We start from the raw sequence: 18,424 nt of genomic DNA, 5'->3' as shown, positions 1-18,424 counted from the left end.
TATAGGAATGTGCTATAAAAATCAGAGGAGGAAGTACAAACAAAATTAGATTCACATATTACACATTTGTTTATTTTATTCTTCATTTAAGCAAGAGTCATATTACACTATACACTGCAACAGCAGTAGTAGCAGACAAACCTTGTTGGGCTTAAAGAAAAAACAGCACGCAGTGTTTTAGTGATCATAAGAAATGTCCACATTAGGATATCTCCCTCCCAGGTCCCTTCCTGTAGAAAACCCTGCTCCTGCATTAGAAAGACTCTAATGCCGGCCATACACAGTGCGATTAAGAAACGTCACGATGTGTAGTATGATTTCTCTTGAAATTCTGCATACGATGTAGTCAAAATGGTCTACGAAAGCGGGGACGCACATTGGCATCGTAAACAGACATAAACAACACACGATGTGCACGATTGATCGTTAAGATCGATCGCAATCGTGAAAAAAAAATAAAAAAATCGCACCATGTATGGGCTGCTAATACACGTCAGTCCTTCAATAAGGAACCCGAGATTTCAGATAACCTAGTAGCTGAGCAGACAGTCCTCACCACCTCCTGTTACTTTAGCCGGACAAGCTATCTGTGCTATACAATTTAAATCCTCAGACATTAGGCTGATGGCGTAAAAGATAAAAGGTTCCAATATGGATTCCAGTTTGTTAGGGAAGCAATCTTTTGTATACTCAAATTTAATTTTGAGGACACAGCAATGTCATTAGAGGCAAAAGCTGAGTATTCACAAGCAATATGTTTCTACCAAGTTAGTAAACAAAAGTAATACATACAGTGGGATGATGCAGAGGGGGCCGTATGCCACACATTTTACCAATACCTCTGCATCATCCCCTGAACTCTGTATGTGTAATACCCTTTTTCACTGCTGCAATAACCTGGGTCAAGTGACCTGGGAATCCAACCCAGGTAGTTACCCGGGTCGGACCCAGGATTGACCCGGGTAATGGTATAGTGTAAATGGCGCTACACGGGTTATCCAACCTGGGTCATGCCTAAAATGAGCCGATTGGTGGTTGTGGAGCAGTCACCTCCCACTTTTTATGACCTCACAAGTTTAGAAGGCCAGACCCAGGTTCGGTGTGAATGAGGCTGACCTGGGAATAACCCAGATTGAAGGTGCAGTGTAAATGGGGTTTGACTTGGGTTGGAACCAGGTCCGAAAACCCAGGTCAGACCCGGGTGTTTGGTGGAAAAGGGGTATTATTAGATAACCTTGTATTCTAGCTTCTAATTTTCCGTTTATGTGAAACAGATTTTCCAAACATGATGCCACTGTGGATACCAGTGACTATTAATCAACCAGTTTGGAATAACCATGAATATGTTGTGTAGGCAGCACAGTAATGTTATCTAGCAGTAGAGAAGTTTTATCTTTAAAAAACAATAAAAATGGGCAAAGTTTATTAAGCTTTTACATTATGTGCATTGACACATGCCGTGGTGTTAATTTATGTATAAGATATGACTTTGCAATTGTCATAATTATAAGCTCAATATATTTTAACAATGTGTTTTTATATTTAAATAACAGAGAAACAAAATACAATAGTAAAAACAATCAATCAAAAACAAATGAAAAAAAATTACAAACAGATGAAGTACCGTTAACAATAAAAAGAAAAAACCGCACTGGTCCAATCCAACAAACACCCTATAATACTGTCATTATATTAGACGTCACAAATAGAACCAACAGAGGGCCTGATTCAGAGCCGGACGCTATTTGTGGACGCTCGTTCAGAAAAAGGGGCTGGCTATTTAAAGTGAGCGCTCGCTCTTTGCGGTCTGTTGACGCCTCTATGTCTGAGCGAGCGTCCGAAACATGCGCTCGCTATTTTGTAAAGACGCCCCTTGGCCGCTCGCATCATACGTCATCTCCGCTATTTATTAGATTAATCGAGTACATCGAAAGGCGTATGAACTGCTCGCAATTCTTGTGGTAGCATTTTCCTACCGCAATCATGCGAACAGTTCAGGCTAAAAGACAACCAACTGACGTAGTCGATGACGCTGCTTTGTTAATTATGCACACCCTTAAAACGCCCGTTTTGACCGTTTGGCACGCCTGCGTTCAGATCTCCACTCCCCGTTTTCAAGCACCTTCCCCTTTTACCACCCACAAACACCTCATCCTGTCACTCAAATTAGCAGGCATTCGCTATTTTGCTCGCGCACGATTTCAGACCGCACTGACTGGTTGGCGCATGCGCATTACAACCCATATGCATGTGCGAACATCGCTCGGAGCAAATGAGCGTCCGCTTACGAGCAGCTCTGAATCAGGCCCAGAGTTCTGAAGGGTGTGTGCTACCAACTACTATTGCATATATATATATATGTCCATGCTAGTATGGTGTACAGCTGGTGTGCTTCATCTGTTGACTAAAGAAGAAAAAGAGTAGTGTAACGGTGCACTGGTCGGAAGAAATTAAGTAAAAATAAAATATAACCTTTATTGAGTATTCATTAAAATTGTATATCCCCTTCCAAAAGATGAAATGATGGCAAAGTAATTTAAAATACAGATAAGGAAGTGAAAAATAGATATTAAAATAATATGTCAAGGGTGCTTACACACACTTGTACACAAGATAGTACTCCTTAAATTATCAAAATAAGAGGGATATTATTCTCCCATCTAATGAAGACACAAGCAGGGTAATGTCGGTAAATAGGCACAAATAAATAGACAAATTTAATGTCAGTTAAATAATAAGGTTAGGCCACAATGTAAGGAATAATCTTATTCTCACTCTCTCAGGAGTGAATCATGAATAAACATGTATATAAATACTGTAATAAAACGATATGATGAGCTACTCCAAAATGATCTGACTAAAATGATCAGAATGAAGCAAATATGATAGCAAACAGTAGGACGCAGTTCAGAAGATAATCCTGTTATTACTCTCATTTTGTAAAATCTAGGAGCCATCTTAAAGTTTAGGAGCCAGACCATCGTCCATTACCAAAATATATGAAAGCTTGTATAGACCACCACACATGCCCTTTCAGTGCCCCTCAACCTCCCCACATACAATCGAATCACCACACATGCCTCTTTAATGGTCATCACATTCTGCAACATGCCCACACCAGCCCCTGTAATAGTGCCCCCAGTAGTAAGTCCCTTGTAATAGTGCCCCCAGTAGTAAGCCCCCTGTAATAGTGCCCCCAGTAGTAAGTCCCTTGTAATAGTGCCCCCAGTAGTAAGCCCCCTGTAATAGTACCCCCAGTAGTAAGCCCCCTGTAATAGTGCCCCCAGTAGTAAGCCCCCTGTAATAGTGCCCCCAGTAGTAAGCCCCCTGTAATAGTGCCCCCAGTAGTAAGCCCCTTCTAATAGTGCCCCCAGTAGTAAGCCCCTTGTAATAGTGCCCCCAGTAGTAAGCCCGCTGTAATAGTGCCTCCAGTAGTAAGCCCCCTGTAATAGTGCCCCCAGTAGTAAGCCCCCTGTAATAGTGCCCCCAGTAGTAAGCTCCCTGTAATAGTGCCCCTAGTAGTAAGCCCCCTGTAATAGTGCCCCCAGTAGTAAGCCCCCTGTAATAGTGCCCCTAGTAGTAAGCCCCCTGTAATAGTGCCCCCAGTAGTAAGCTCCCTGTAATAGTGCCCCTAGTAGTAAGCCCCCTGTAATAGTGCCCCCAGTAGTAAGCCCCCTGTAATAGTGCCCCCAGTAGTAAGCCCCTTGTAATAGTGCCCCTAGTAGTAAGCCCCCTGTAATAGTGCCCCTAGTAGTAAGCCCCCTGTAATAGTACCCCTAGTAGTAAGCCCCCTGTAATAGTACCCCCAGTAGTAAGCCCCCTGTAATAGTGCCCCCAGTAGTAAGCCCCCTGTAATAGTGCCCCCAGTAGTAAGCCCCCTGTAATAGTGCCCCCAGTAGTAAGCCCCTTCTAATAGTGCCCCCAGTAGTAAGCCCCTTGTAATAGTGCCCCCAGTAGTAAGCCCGCTGTAATAGTGCCTCCAGTAGTAAGCCCCCTGTAATAGTGCCCCCAGTAGTAAGCCCCCTGTAATAGTGCCCCCAGTAGTAAGCTCCCTGTAATAGTGCCCCTAGTAGTAAGCCCCCTGTAATAGTGCCCCCAGTAGTAAGCCCCCTGTAATAGTGCCCCTAGTAGTAAGCCCCCTGTAATAGTGCCCCCAGTAGTAAGCTCCCTGTAATAGTGCCCCTAGTAGTAAGCCCCCTGTAATAGTGCCCCCAGTAGTAAGCCCCCTGTAATAGTGCCCCCAGTAGTAAGCCCCTTGTAATAGTGCCCCTAGTAGTAAGCCCCCTGTAATAGTGCCCCTAGTAGTAAGCCCCCTGTAATAGTACCCCTAGTAGTAAGCCCCCTGTAATAGTGCCCCTAGTAGTAAGCCCCCTGTAATAGTGCCCCCAGTAGTAAGCCCCTTGTAATAGTGCCCCTAGTAGTAAGCCCCCTGTAATAGTGCCCCTAGTAGTAAGCCCCCTGTAATAGTGCCCCCAGTAGTAAGCCCGCTGTAATAGTGCCCCCAGTAGTAAGCCCCCTGTAATAGTGCCCCTAGTAGTAAGCCCCCTGTAATAGTGCCCCCAGTAGTAAGCCCCTTGTAATAGTGCCGCGCAAACACACACACAAAAAAAACCCAGACTACTTACCTAAGCCCCGATCCTGTGTCCGCCGCTCCTCGTTACTATGGAAGAGACGTCATGACGTCTCTCCCATAGTGCCCATGGGGGGAGCCACTGCGGGGAGTCAGGCGTCTGCTGGTAATATTTCAGCGGGCGCCTGGCAAATGGAGCTTCCCTGGCGACCGGGATTTGTCGAGCCCTGTAATAGAATATTACAGTGTTAGCTTTTTGGAAATCAAATACTGTGATCCTGATAATAAGGTAAGTAGTGCAGGGTTAAACCATTATGTATTATCTCTGCCAACAGACAGTAGAATATAAACAATGTCAGTTGTACTTTAGACACCTTGGGCCTGATTCAGACCCACTCGCGAGCGGCTGTCCGCTCGCAAGTGGGTCGATGGGCTGCACTGAGCATGCGCACGACGGAGGGAGCTCCGTCGTGCGCATGCGCCAGACACGACGAGCGAAGGACTTTCCTTCGCTCGTTGTGTCCGATCAAAGGGGGCGTGCTGTCAATGTTGATTGACAGCACGCCCCCTTTGGTGGGCGTGCCGGGGGCGTGCCTCCCTGACGGGGGCGTTCCCACGGGAACGCCTCCCGTCAGAAGCCGGCCCACTGACATCACTAGTGATGTCAGTGGGAGTGATTTTGGCTCTGATAGAGCCAAAATCACTCCGGAGCTTGCGGTTGAAAACCTCAACCGCAGGCTCCGGCTCGCAATTTCGATGGTCGCGATGGTCGTGACCATCGCGGCCATCAAAATGCACGCTCGTATAGCCTGTGGGTGGTGACCCACAGCTATACGAGCGTCCAGGAGGACGCTCCATGAAAATGGAGCCCGGCCCTCATTCAGAGCGTGCGCTCTGCTCAGAGCGTACGGCTCTGAATGAGGGCCCTTGTATTCAATGAAGGTGTTACACTATAATGTAGTTCACCGTTATTTGACAGCTAATGCTCATTTCTTCAGTTTTGAAATGACAATCTCTATGTCTATGATTAACACATATTCAGAGAGGCACAATCAATATCGTACACCTCAGTTGTGTAAAAAGGAATAGTAAAGATTATTATGAGATAGTGAGTACAGTTAATCATAAACACTAATAAATACTGTTATTAACAAGATTATGGTTATACCACTCCAGTTGAATTAATAAAAGAACACATAGTAATGTGGCTTCAGATGGCATATGTATTAATCCATATATATTTGTCTGATATGATGTTTGACCCTGTTTATGAATTCAGCGGAGTCATTCATGTAAGTAATAAGAACCACAACAGTATTATTTGAATATGTTCCCACAGTGCTCATAAGCAGTTGCTGTTAGTTGGTTATAAACTGTTGTTCCTCTATATCAACATTATTGATCTCCTTAAATAGAATAGCAGAGTATGGTTGTTATCAATTATAAGTAACACAGTAATGTTATCTAGCTGTAGAGGAGGTTTATCTTTAAAAAAACAATAAAAATGGGCAAAGTTTATTAAGCTGTTACATTCTGTGCATTGACACATAGCGTGGTGTTAATTTCTTTATAAGATATGACTTTGCATTTGTCATAATTATAAGCTCAATATTTTTTACCAATGTGTTTTTATATTTAAATAACAGAGACATATCGGATCGCCCGTACACACTTGCCGATGGACAGATATGTCTGTAGACATATCTGTTCATCGGCTGTGCAGCACAGCCAATGCGATATGCCTGTGAACGACGTCGTTCACAGACATATCGTCTGTACACACTGGCCGACGGGGGCACGATATATAGGCCCATCAATTGATTGGCCAGTGTGTGCCCAGCATAAGAGACTAACCACACTGAGGTGAATAAAGCTGCAGATTTTATAGCCTGATCTAGTGGCAGCATTCAGCTGTTGCAATGATAGTCTGTATTTCATCACATACATGCATTCAGTAAGCGCCACTCTTGGTTAAATATCCACATTGCATTAGAATATAAAGTATACTTGTGGTTTTGGTAATTATATAGCATCCGCTTAAATGACCATATATAGCGGTCTACTTACTAAGCAGTGTTAGGAGACAGAGTGAAAAGTGATAAGGTGCCAGCAAATCAGCTTCCAACTGTCATCTCACAGGCTGTGTTTGAAAAATGACAGTTGGGAGCTGATTGGCTGGCACCTTATCACTTTTCACTCTGTCTCCTAACACTGCTTAGTAAATAGAGCCCTTAGTTAATTACTTTTTATTGAATAGTATCTGCTTTATGAAGGAAGTATCACAATTACATGTATTTATAACAGCAGTATATGGTTGTTGTCAGCTGCTAGTACAAGACTAACCACGCTGAAGTTGAGGAAATGCAGACAGACTTGGTAATTTGATATAGCAGCAGCGTTCAGCTCCTGTGGTAATAATCTGCACTTATCACATATACATGTCACATACAAGCACATAGTGGGGGAACGGTTAATAATTTAATTGTCCACATTATATTAGGCCATAGATTATACATGTTGTATAGTGTTTGTACAGCACTCGTTATAGATTGCCACATGTGATCAGTCACTGTCAATTAAATAATCTCTGCTTTATGATAGAAGCATCACAGTTGTGGTTAACATAATAGCATAATAACAAGTGTGCGGAGCGCCCCTGGCATCATCCAATGCACATTTCGCCTTAGGGCTTAGTCATGGAATCACCCGATGAGTGGGTGATTAAAGTTTAAATACCCTCACCCTCACCTCATCTCTGCAGTTGCGATCCAGTCAACCAAACTTCCGGGATCACAGAGATTCTTACTAGGATAGGAGTAATGGTTGCTTGCAGAGTCATCTAACAGGCATGAGTAAAAGATCAATGTTAGCCTGATCCTATGGATGACAGTGTCTGTAATGATAGCAGAGCTCAATAGCCTGATTCTATGAGAAGTAATTTGTGTAATAATAAAATACAAAAGATATATCTCATAGAGGGATAATCATACATTCATTTGATGACATGTTAGAGAATAATTATATATTTCTACTTCAGGTTCCATAGGGGGTCCACAGGGTTGACCTTGGGGTATAGCTGGATCTGGATCCACGGGTTAAAGCTTTGCTGCTCCCAGGATGCACTGGCTCCATCCTCCTCTATACCCCGCCCCAGCCACCTCAGTTTTAGTTGGTGCCCGGCCGGAGTTGGGTCACCCTAGCGCAGGTGGGCTGCTTGGAAGCCCCTAAGCTTAGATTTAGTGTTAATTATTTTTATTTTCATCACTTTGCAGAGCGGCAGCTTCAGACTGGACGTCTAAGCTGCCGCTCCTCCAACTCCGCTGGCGCCAGTACAGATCTGGGGATCGTGGCGGGACCCCAGTGTCTGCACTAGCACTGGCTCTGGGCTCTCCCTCAACTGCTGCCGGAGCACCAGGGACAAGGTGTGCCGCGGGTCACTGGTTTGCGGTGAACCGCGTATGTAATGCCTTTTAAACTGCAGTCGCATGCCTCAGATCTCTGGGGATAGACCGGAGGCGCTAGCTAGTGGCGGCAGGCTCCCCCTCCCCAGAGGCATATCCCGCGAGACCACTGGACCACCAGGGAATACATGCCGGCAGCGGAAACCGACGTCCCGGGGGTTAAATGCTAGCCAGGGGAGAGAGCCTTCCCTGTTTAGCGGCTCCTCAGCTCAGCGCGCCTTTCTCCTGTGTTCTGAGCTGCTTCCTCCTTCGCCCACTCCTCCTCTGAGGTCTCCGGTGGCCATCTTTCTTGGTGGGCAGCGCAGATCTCTCCTGGCAGTGTGCGGTCGATCCCCCTGAGTACCTGTCCCCGGCAAAAGGTTAGTGTTCACAGCGCTATAGCCCTCCCAGACACTGAGTCTGGGCGGTTGACTGTAGTGACAAAGTGCAGGGAGTTTGACTTTCTGCATTGTATGTGACTTTTGCTAGTGCTAACTGTATCTGCTGTATTTCTACTTTACGGTCAGTCTATACCTGTCCCTTTCCTTCTCCTCCAGCCCTGGCAGGTGGGTGGGAAGGGCTTTTCAAGGATCTCACTTATATAAATTCATGTATTTGTGAGGTCGGTCACATACTGTTGTGTGCTACATGGTGCCATATTTGTGGAATTGTGTGCTGCATACTTGTGGGAGCGGCAAGAGCTTCCCTGTTGTATTGCTATATATCTTTGGGTATATATATCTGTTAGCATGTCTGATGAGGAAGTTGAGCGCTCTGCGGCTCCAAATCTGCTGCGCTGCAGTGGGGAATGTGGAGGATTTGTTGCAGGATGGTGTGTGTAGAAGATGTCGTCAGTTACCTGATCCCTCTAATCCCCCAACTTCGGGACAGGATCCCCCTTGGGCGGTATTTTCCCAGGTGCTGACCTCCATCACGGACCGTCTGGCGGTCACGACTACCCTCCCCCATACGGGGTTACCACAACCAACCATCCCCCCCTTCTCCAGGTGTCCCACAATTATTGCAGTCTCCCCCTGGGCCTCTGACAGTTCAACCATATGCGGGGTTCCCTATGTATGTTCAGTCTCCTACGATGACGCAGCAGTCCGTCATACCCTTTCAGGGTCTCCCGCAAGCTAAGCCACCGTGGGTGGATGTGTTCTCCAATTCTGTCGAGTTTGGCAGCCTCTTTTTCGGCTTTTCAAACCATGTTGCGTAGTGACAAGCCTCACAAGGAGTCAAAACACACTGTTACGCCAGCCCAGTTTGTGCAGTTATCAGACTCAGATGCGTCCTCGGATGATGGCAAATTGCATGAGGATTCAGATTCCCCTGCTCCGGAAGTGGAGACGAAATCTACCATTAATGTGCGGGCGGTGCAGTCTTGATATAGAGGATGATGCCCCGGCCCCTAAGTCCAAATATCCAAATTTTAAACAGGCAAAAGTGACTTCGGCTGTTTTCCTTTATCTGACCAACTGACTGATCATATGGCGGAGGCCTGGCAGTCGCCTAGTAAGAGGTTCCAGCCACAGAAACATTTAAGAAGTAATTATCCGTTTCCTGCTAGTCATTGTAAGAAGTGGGAAACACCGCCTGCGGTGGATTCTCACGTTACTCGCCTGATCAAGAGTGTTACCTTGTCAATGCTGTCCATTTCATCCCTAAAGGATCCCACGGACAGGAGAGTGGAGACTTGTTTGAAATCCATATATTTTCTCGCTGGGGTGGTGGCCCATCCGTCCATGGCCATCTCTTGGGTGGCTAAAGCCATTGAGAGCTGGGCCAATGTACTGGAGGATATGCTTCCTGAAGAAGCTCCGGAGGTTCAGAAAGCTTTGGTTGGTCAGATGAGGGATGCAGATTCCTATATTGGAGAGGCGTTTTTGGATGCCAGTCTCCTCACTTCTAGAGTCTCGGCGGCAGCGGTCTCTGCTCGCAGGTCTTTGTGGCTTCGTTCTTGGAGAGCAGATGCAGATTCCAAGAAACGCCTGGAGGCTTTACCCTTTAATGGGGAGATTTTGTGCGGCCCTGACCTGGACAAAATTGTTGATACCTTGGCAAAGTCTAATTCGGCGCTTCTGACATCAGCAGCTGCGCCTTCTAAAGGTAGTATCTCAGCCTTTCGGACTCAGGGTAAGTCCAAGGGTCAATCCTTCCTGAGGCAGTCGTCAACCAAGGTGGCCCCTACACCAAAGAAGCCTGGAGCACTAGATGCCCTACTTCCAAGCCCGAAGATATGCCTTCAGCCTGATGGGATGGGCCTCTCTCTGGGGGATCCCAGAGGGGGGGGCCGAGTTCTTCAATTCACCCAGTGCTGGTGCAATACCACCACGGATGCTTGGGTACAAGAAGTGGTCTCTCAGGGGTACACCCTGTCCTTCCGGTACAGACCCCCTCAACAGTTCTTCTGCACGAGTCTTTCTCAAGACAAGACCAAGGCATTGCAGATCCAGGAAGTCATAGAGTCCTTGCTGAAAGCAGGGATTGTTGTTCCCGTTCTAACTTCTCAACGCGGGACGGGTTACTACTCTTCTCTGTTTCAGGTTCCAAAACCCAAAGGGACTCATAGGCCCATTCTCAACCTGAAATCGTTGAACAAGTTCCTCAGAGTGCCCACTTTCAGGATGGAAACCTTGCGTTCCATTATTCTGGCTATGGAACCGGGGGATTATATGGTCTCCCAGGATATTCAGGACGCCTACCTCCATGTTCCTATAACCCCTTCACAACAGCAGTATCTGAGGTTTGCTATAAAACATCTTCACTGCCAGTTTCAGGCTCTGCCCTTTGGTCTTTCCACGGCTCCAAGGGTGTTCACCAAAGTGATGGGCCACCATGATAGCCATCTGCGCAGCCAGGGTATCTGCCGTATCTGGATGACCTCCTATTGCTGGCAGGCTCTCCAGAGGTTCTTTTGCAACATCTACACCTGACAAATCACTTGTCTCCAAGCGCAAGGGTAGCTGATAAACTGGAAGAAGTCCTTCCTCATTCCATCACAGAGGATGGTTCATTTGGGAGCCCTTCTAGACTCTCGTCAGCAAAGTATCTTCCTGACTCCAGAAAAGGTTTCCTCCCTACAATTATGGGTAAGCAGTTGTCTGAAGACTTCCCAAGTGTCGGTTCACTCGGCAATGAGAGTTCTGGGGTCCATGGTATCGACGTTCGACATGGTGAAGTATGCCCAATTTCATTCCAGGCCCCTGCAGGGGCTGATTCTATCCAAATGGAACGGGTTACTACACCAAATCAGGACTCAGATGCTTGTGTTGGCTCTGGAGGTGCGCCTGTCGATGACCTGGTGGCTTCTGGTGCCTCATCTCACCAAGGGCCGCCCCATTTGGATCCCGGACTGGGTCATGCTCACGACTGATGCCAGTCTCCAGGGTTAGGGGGCGGTGTCGGGTCCCCTTTCACTTCAGGGACGTTGGACAGTGGAAGAAGTGGTTCTTCCCATCAATATTCTGGAACTTCGGGCAGTGTACAGGGCCTTCCAGTTGTCCAGTCATGCTCTTCACAGAAGGGCAGTGTAACCTCAGTCTGACAACGCCACCACAGTGGCGTACATCAACCGTCAAGGGGGGGAACTCGCAGTCAAGCAGCAATGTCGGAGGTGTCACACATCCTGTCTTGGGCGGAGTGACTCCTTTCCTGCCATCTCGGCAGTCTTCATTCCAGCAGTTCTCAACTGGGAAGCGAACTTCCTCAGCCGTCATGACATGCATCCCAGGGAATGGTCCCTTTATCCAGATGTATTTCAACTGCTCGTGGACAAGTGGGGACTGCTGGAAGTGGACCTCATGGCCTCCCATCACAATCGCAAATTGCCTGTGTACGGGTCCAGGACAGGAGATGCTGGCGCAAGCCTGGTGGACAAGCTGTCAGTGAAATGGACATTTCAACTGGTGTATCTTTTCCCTCCGATAGCCTTGCTGCCTCGGGTCCTTCGGAAATTGAAACAGGACGGCGGCACGCTTCTGCTGGTGACACCGGCTTGGCCCAGACGTCCCTGGTACTCCGATCTTCGGGGCCTATCCACAGACGTTCCGTTTCTTCTGCCTCACCGTCAGGACCTGTTGTCTCACGGGCCCTGCCTTTACCCGGATCTGGGTCGTCTATCTTTGATGGCGTGGCTCTTGAGACATCAGTCTTGAGGGCCCAGGGTTTTTCCAGCTCAGTCATCAGCACAATGCTACAGACACGCAAGCCTGCTTCCGTCATGATTTACCACAGGGTGTGGCATACTTATTTTCAATGGTGTGAGTCCAGAAACTACGATCCTCAAGTGTTTCGTGTTTCTAGGATTTTGGCGTTCCTTCAGTCTGGATTGGACTTAGGTTTACGCCGCGCTTCATTGAAAGTTCATGCGTCTGCACTTTCTGTGTGGTTCCAGCGTAGAATCGCTACTCTGCTTGATGTCTGTACTTTTTTCCAGGGTGTCCTCAGGATTCAGCCTCCCTTTGTTCCACCAGTGGTTCCTTGGAATTTGGCAGTGGTGCTTCGGGCCTTGCAGGGTCCTCCATTTGAACCTCTTGAGTCGGTGGAACTCAAAATGGATGACACTTAAGTTTTTCTCCTGGCAATTGCTTTGGCCAGGAGAGTATCAGAACTAGGCGCACTTTCTTGCCGTTCTCCTTTTCTTATTTTTCACCAGGACAGGGCAGTGCTTCGCAACTGTCCGGGTTTTCTTCCTAAGGTAGTCTCTTAGTTCCACATTAATCAGGAAATTGTTGTGCCGGCATTTGTCACCTGATCTCTCGGCTGCTGAGGCTTCCTTAGATGTTGTCCGTGCTCTCAAAGTTTGTATTGATCGCACTAGTTCCTTTCGCAAATCGGATTCTCTGTTCGTCCTCTTTGGTTTTCACAAGAGGGGTTGGCCTGCCAACAAACTTCGGCCCCTTGGCTTCGTTTGGTTATTTGTGACGCTTATTCACAGGAGGGTTTACCTGTTCCAGCCTGTTAAGGCTCATTCCACTCTGTCTGTGGGTCCCTCGTGGGCTGCTGGCCGTGGCGCCTCAGCTGTGAAAGGCGGCCACCTGGTCTTCCATACAGCCTTTTCTACGGTTGTAGAAGTTTGACATCTTCACCTCTCAGGATGCATCCTTCGAGCACCGGATTCTCCTTTCAGCGCAAGAGCGTCCCCGCCCTTAGTTGTACTGCTTTGGGACATCCCCAAGGTCAACCCTGTGGACCCCCTATGGAACCTGAAGTAGAAAACAAGAGATATGTTAAGAACTTATCTTTGTTATCTGTTTCTACCAGGTCCACAGGGCGCCCGCCCTGACGCACCTGGCTTCATATGGGCTATGTGACTGGTCACCGATTTTCAGTCTCCCTTTCCGTGAGTATGGTTCTTGTGTGTTCCAGTCTTCCTTCTCTTTTTATCTCCTCCGGCCTTGGCTACTTACCAATTGAGGTGCCTGTGGCTGGGGCGGGGTATAGAGGATGGACTCAGTGCATACTGGGAGCAGCAAAGCTTTAACTGCGTGGTGCCTGTGGATCCAGATACAGGTATACCCCAAGGTCAACCTTGTGGACCCTATGGACCTCGTAGAAACAGAGTTAACAAAGGTAAGTTCTTACCATATCTCTTGTTATACAAATAAAGCATTATTATTGACTACAGTGCATCCGGCAAGTATTCACTGTGTTTTTATATACCGCAAAGCCCTGTCTCTTAAAAATAAGCTAGTGAAAAGCGCTTTAGATAATATTAGTAGATCTACAATAAGAACACAAGGTTTCCACCATTGTGGAATGTGTTCGATGTGTCGGACATGGAAGAGCCCAACAAGTAAAAAGACCAGTTTTGATGCTAATGGAATCAGTTATAAAATAAAAGATTTTCTAACGTGTGTCAAACAAAAAATGTTGTGTACGCTATGGAATGTACCTGCGGTCTACTTTATATTGGGAAGACAAGTAGAAATCTCAAAGTACGTCTCGCAGAGCACATCTATAATGTCCGTAAGAGTTTGGAAACCCATTCTCTTTCTGCACATTTTAAAATAAACCACCACCAAAAAGAGGGCTATATAAGCAAATTTTTCGGGTATAGAACAAGCTAAATCATCTTGGAGAAATAGAGACCTTGAGACTAGGCTTTCAAAAATGGAAATGCGACAGATTTTTAAATTGGGCACTCTTGATCCTAAAGATCTAAATTCCGATTTTTAAATGAAATGTTTTTAAAATATATATTTTTTTAAATAATTCCTATTGGTGTCGAGGTCTGAGATAAACAAAAGATTACAGTTATTATTCTCCCCATTTGTGTCACAACTGTTTGTCTGCCCCTCCCTTTAAGAATGTAAGCTCTTACGAGCAGGGCCCTCTGCCCTCTTGTGCTTCTCCCTACTTTACTTTCATCTACTTCTTACTCCCCACTAGGGCAGCACTTGGTTGCTTATGCTCTGCTGCTTATGTGGGTGTTATGGTTGCTAATGTAGTCCTTGTCCTGTATTCCATGTCCTTGTCCTGTATTCTATTGTATTTTAAGTCACTGGTAACCTATTTGTTTATGTACTGTGTAAGGCGCTGCGGAACACTTATGGTGCCATATAAATAAATTATAATAATACTGTTATTAACAAGATTATGGTTATGAGTGTTTGATTAACTGCACTCACTACCTCATAATAATCTTTACTATTCCTTTTTACACAACTGAGGTGTACGATATTGATTGTGCCTCTCTGAATATGTGTTAATCATAGACATAGAGATTGTAATTTCAACACTGAAGAAATGAGCATTAGCTGTCAAATAACGGTGAACTACGTTATAGTGGAACACCTTAATTGAATACAAGGTGTCTAAAGTACAACGGACACTGTTTATATTCTACTGTCTTTTGGCAGACACCTAATGGTTTAACCCTGTACTACTTACCTTATTATCAGGATCACAGTATTTGATTTCCAACAATGCTAACACTATAATAGTCTATTATAGTACCTGTACCCATACTCATATGTGTTTATGATTCAATCCTGAGAGAGTAATAACAGGATTATCTTCTGAACTGCGTCCTACTGTTAGCTATGAAATTGGCTTCATTCTGATCATTTTAGTCAGATAATTTTGGAGCAGATCATCATATCGATTTATTACAGTATTTATATACATGTTTATTCATGATTCACTCCTGAGAGTGAGAATAAGATTATTCCTTACATTGTTGCCTAACCTTATTATCTAACTAACATTACTTTGTCTATTTACCTACATTACCCTGCTTGTGTCTTCATTAGATGGGAGAATAATATTCCTCTTATTTCGATAATTTAAGTACTATTTTGTGTACAAGTGTCTGTAAGCACCCTTGACATATTATATTAAATCTCTATTTTTCACTTCCTTATCTATATTTTAAATGACAGATGAGCCCAGCTTGTTTGTTGCTCATAGGGCACCATTCAGGCCTCCTGTCACGCTCCATGGAACGTTACGTGATGACTGTACTGTGGCGTACCATGGTATTCTACAATGAAAGATAAGCCATGGCATGTAATACCCTGCTTAACCTCTGGGTGGCGAGTGCTCCACTGATAAAATTTGCACTGCGGTGGGATGTTGAGAGAAATACTCAGTAGAGTTCCTTAAAATAACTGAACTTCAGTTGCTCTGTCATTATGTAATGCTTAGTGTGCATCTTCTGGTCAATGTAAGCTACTGTATGGCTGCTTGATTGGGACTCGGTACAGTAATATGCATCTAGGGTCACTTTGAGGGACATTGCAGTACAGTAATAGAGACGAGTCCACATACATCTATCCTCCGTGCGCTACAAGTTGCTCCATACATAGCGCATACCCCAATGCTGCATATCATTTTAATGAGCAGAAGCTGCTTGTGCTATCAATTTGAGTCACTGTACGATTCAGACGCATTTGAAGGTAAAAAGTCGCATACAAGACGCTCGCGCTACCAAGTCATGCCATGGCGACTAGAAGGCCTGTTTAACGTGCAAGGAGGCTGGATGTATGAGGACCCATCTGTATATTTGTATAAATAACAGAATTCACACACCATCAAGTGATTAGTTTTTAAATCTTCACTACTGGATTAAAAATAAAAGGAAAAAAACAAACAAACCTCCCCTTCCATGTTTCGAACTCAGGACACCCAAGGTGCACACCTTAACCACTATCCCCCACACACTAGCCATGTTGAGAGCTGCACCTGTCATGTATGTTATGTGAATTTTGCAAATTAAAGCAGGCAATGTGTACAATGTCAATAGCTGGCAGTTTAGCGTTTTGCGTGCAGATACACCCACACTGGCTCACAGAACATAGGAATGCTGCATATCATTTTAATGAGCAGAAGCTGCTTGTGCTATCAATTCGCATCGCTGTGTGATTCAGATGCAGAATTTGAAGGTACAAAGTCGCATAAAAGACGCTTGCGCTACCGAATCATGCCATAATAGTACATGTAAACACATTCATCACGTTTCAGTGAAAGCTGTGCTTGCCTGTCTGAGCCCATAAAAAATTATATATATATATATATATATTTTAAAAGTACAGGACTCACACACACTGTACTGTTATTATTTAATACTTTATTACACATTCTTCTACGGCACTGATTCCAAGACCAAAATGCTGTACTATAGTGTACCAAATCACAGCTTCTGTCAGTCAACATCAGGCGGTCATACCGAAAACACGTTGGAAATCTGACACATGCACGGTGTAGTTTAGGAAAAGCGACACCTGGTGGACAAAAAGTTGTATTACCCGATATTACTTTTTTCCAGTGCTACGCTACTTTCCGTTACGAAACATTCTGTGTGGCGCAAGATGCATAGCGCGCTACATGGCTGTATGGAGCAACAAACTAGCTGGGCACATCTATACTTCGCCGTCATTTCAACTTTTGGAAGAGGATATACAATTTTAATGAATGCTCAATAAAGGATATTTATTTTTATTTAATTTCTTCCGACCAGTGCACCGTTGCACTACTGTTTTTCTTCTTTAGTCAACAGATGACGCACACCAGCTGTACACCATACTAGCATGGACATACTCGTATACTCTTCCTTCAGTATAGTGTTTGTATTTGCAGATCACAAAGTTAATGTGAGCCTGTGCATCTCATATTATAGGGGCTCTTATACACAACACTGCACTGATAGAGCAAAGCAATGCTGATGGCACTAGTACTGACACATTTGCAGTGCCTCGTACTGACAGAGACAGACACACACTTCCCCATGTCAAAGGCTATTTAGCACACACCTGCATTATACATTGCATATCTGCATACTGTGCCCCACAGCCTGGTACACTGTTCTATAATAACACCTTCTCCGCTACCCTTCCTTCAACTACAAAATAGTTAATTCCAACAGTGCCCGTTCCACTTCTCCAATAAGCCTGCACGCCCAATTTGGCACTGGCATGCTTGCCACCTCCAAATCCTCAATGCTGCTGGCAGTGTGTGAGTCAGGAGTAACACCTCACTGTAACCTAGGGTACATCACTGCTGCTGGCAGCACCCAGAGCTATGAGCTGCGCCTCGTACACCTCCATGCACGCTCTCACCTAGCTGCACCCACCTGACACCATGCTGCCAGCAAAATCCACTCCGCCCAGCCCATGCCAGATGACACAGGGAGGGACTACCTGACGTGCAGGCCTAGGACAGCACGGAAATAGCAGCTACAGTAGGTAAGCGTGCGGCCATTTTTCTTCCTGGCAGATATTTCAGCTATAGTCAAAGCTAGGGCAACATGTAATTTAAAAGGTGCGCGATGCCCAGAATTCATCTTCCAGGAATTCTGTGACAGTGCATCCATGCAATAAAGTCTGTATGGCTACTCAACCCCCCCAGCATGACATGTTTATAGGAATATATTTTCTTGCATTATAAATACTTTTGTTTTCAATAAATGTTGACTAGTTAACATTGAATAATTTAATAGAAGCAAAGAATTGCATGGGACCTGCAAAAAAAATAGGATAACAGCAGTTTTTTATATATATATATATATATATATACCGCAGCTACAACCTGGGTTAACACAAGTTGCTGCTAGGTGTAAAAGGGGACAGGGTTGGATTCACGAGTCGAGTGACCCATCAATCCAAGTAGTTTGCAGGGTTTAGCACAGGAATGACCCACCCATGTAACCCTGCAGTGTAAACGGGTAACCCTGGCCATCCAACCTCCATCCCATTTACAGGATGGAGAGATCTGGATTTTCCAGCAATTGGAGAGGTCATCTCCAAGCGCCGGCAGACCAGTTCCACTGCACCCATGTGCAGTGTGAATTGCGCCAACCTGGGGATAACCTGGGATGGTGCAGCGGTCTGAAGGAGATCTGTCCTGCGTCTGACCCAGTTTGAAACCTTGGGGGGAGATGTATTATAGCGGCAAGACCCTAAGATCTTTTCAT

The 18,424-nt window shown here is 45.5% G+C and overlaps 1 protein-coding gene across 2 annotated transcripts in view; it reads right to left on the bottom strand.

Annotated features, from left to right (window-relative positions):
* The window catches only part of MEST (mesoderm specific transcript), a 59,722-nt gene extending 52,248 nt beyond the window's left edge, over window positions 1-7,474 (bottom strand). The window contains exon 1 of one of the 2 annotated variants that reach the window (XM_088468688.1): window positions 7,319-7,474. In XM_088468688.1, the coding sequence (XP_088324814.1) occupies window positions 7,319-7,323 (5 nt within the window). In that variant the 5' untranslated portion in view covers window positions 7,324-7,474. The remainder of the gene's footprint in view (window positions 1-7,318) is intronic. The other variant, XM_088468687.1, reaches the window with a different exon arrangement.
* Between the last annotated feature and the right edge of the window lie 10,950 nt (window positions 7,475-18,424).

The sequence above is a fragment of the Taudactylus pleione genome, unplaced genomic scaffold (assembly GCF_031769625.1).
Source record: "Taudactylus pleione unplaced genomic scaffold, aTauple2 ptg000086l, whole genome shotgun sequence".
NCBI classification, from domain to species: domain Eukaryota; kingdom Metazoa; phylum Chordata; class Amphibia; order Anura; family Myobatrachidae; genus Taudactylus; species Taudactylus pleione.
This window is presented reverse-complemented; position numbering and strand designations above follow the sequence as displayed.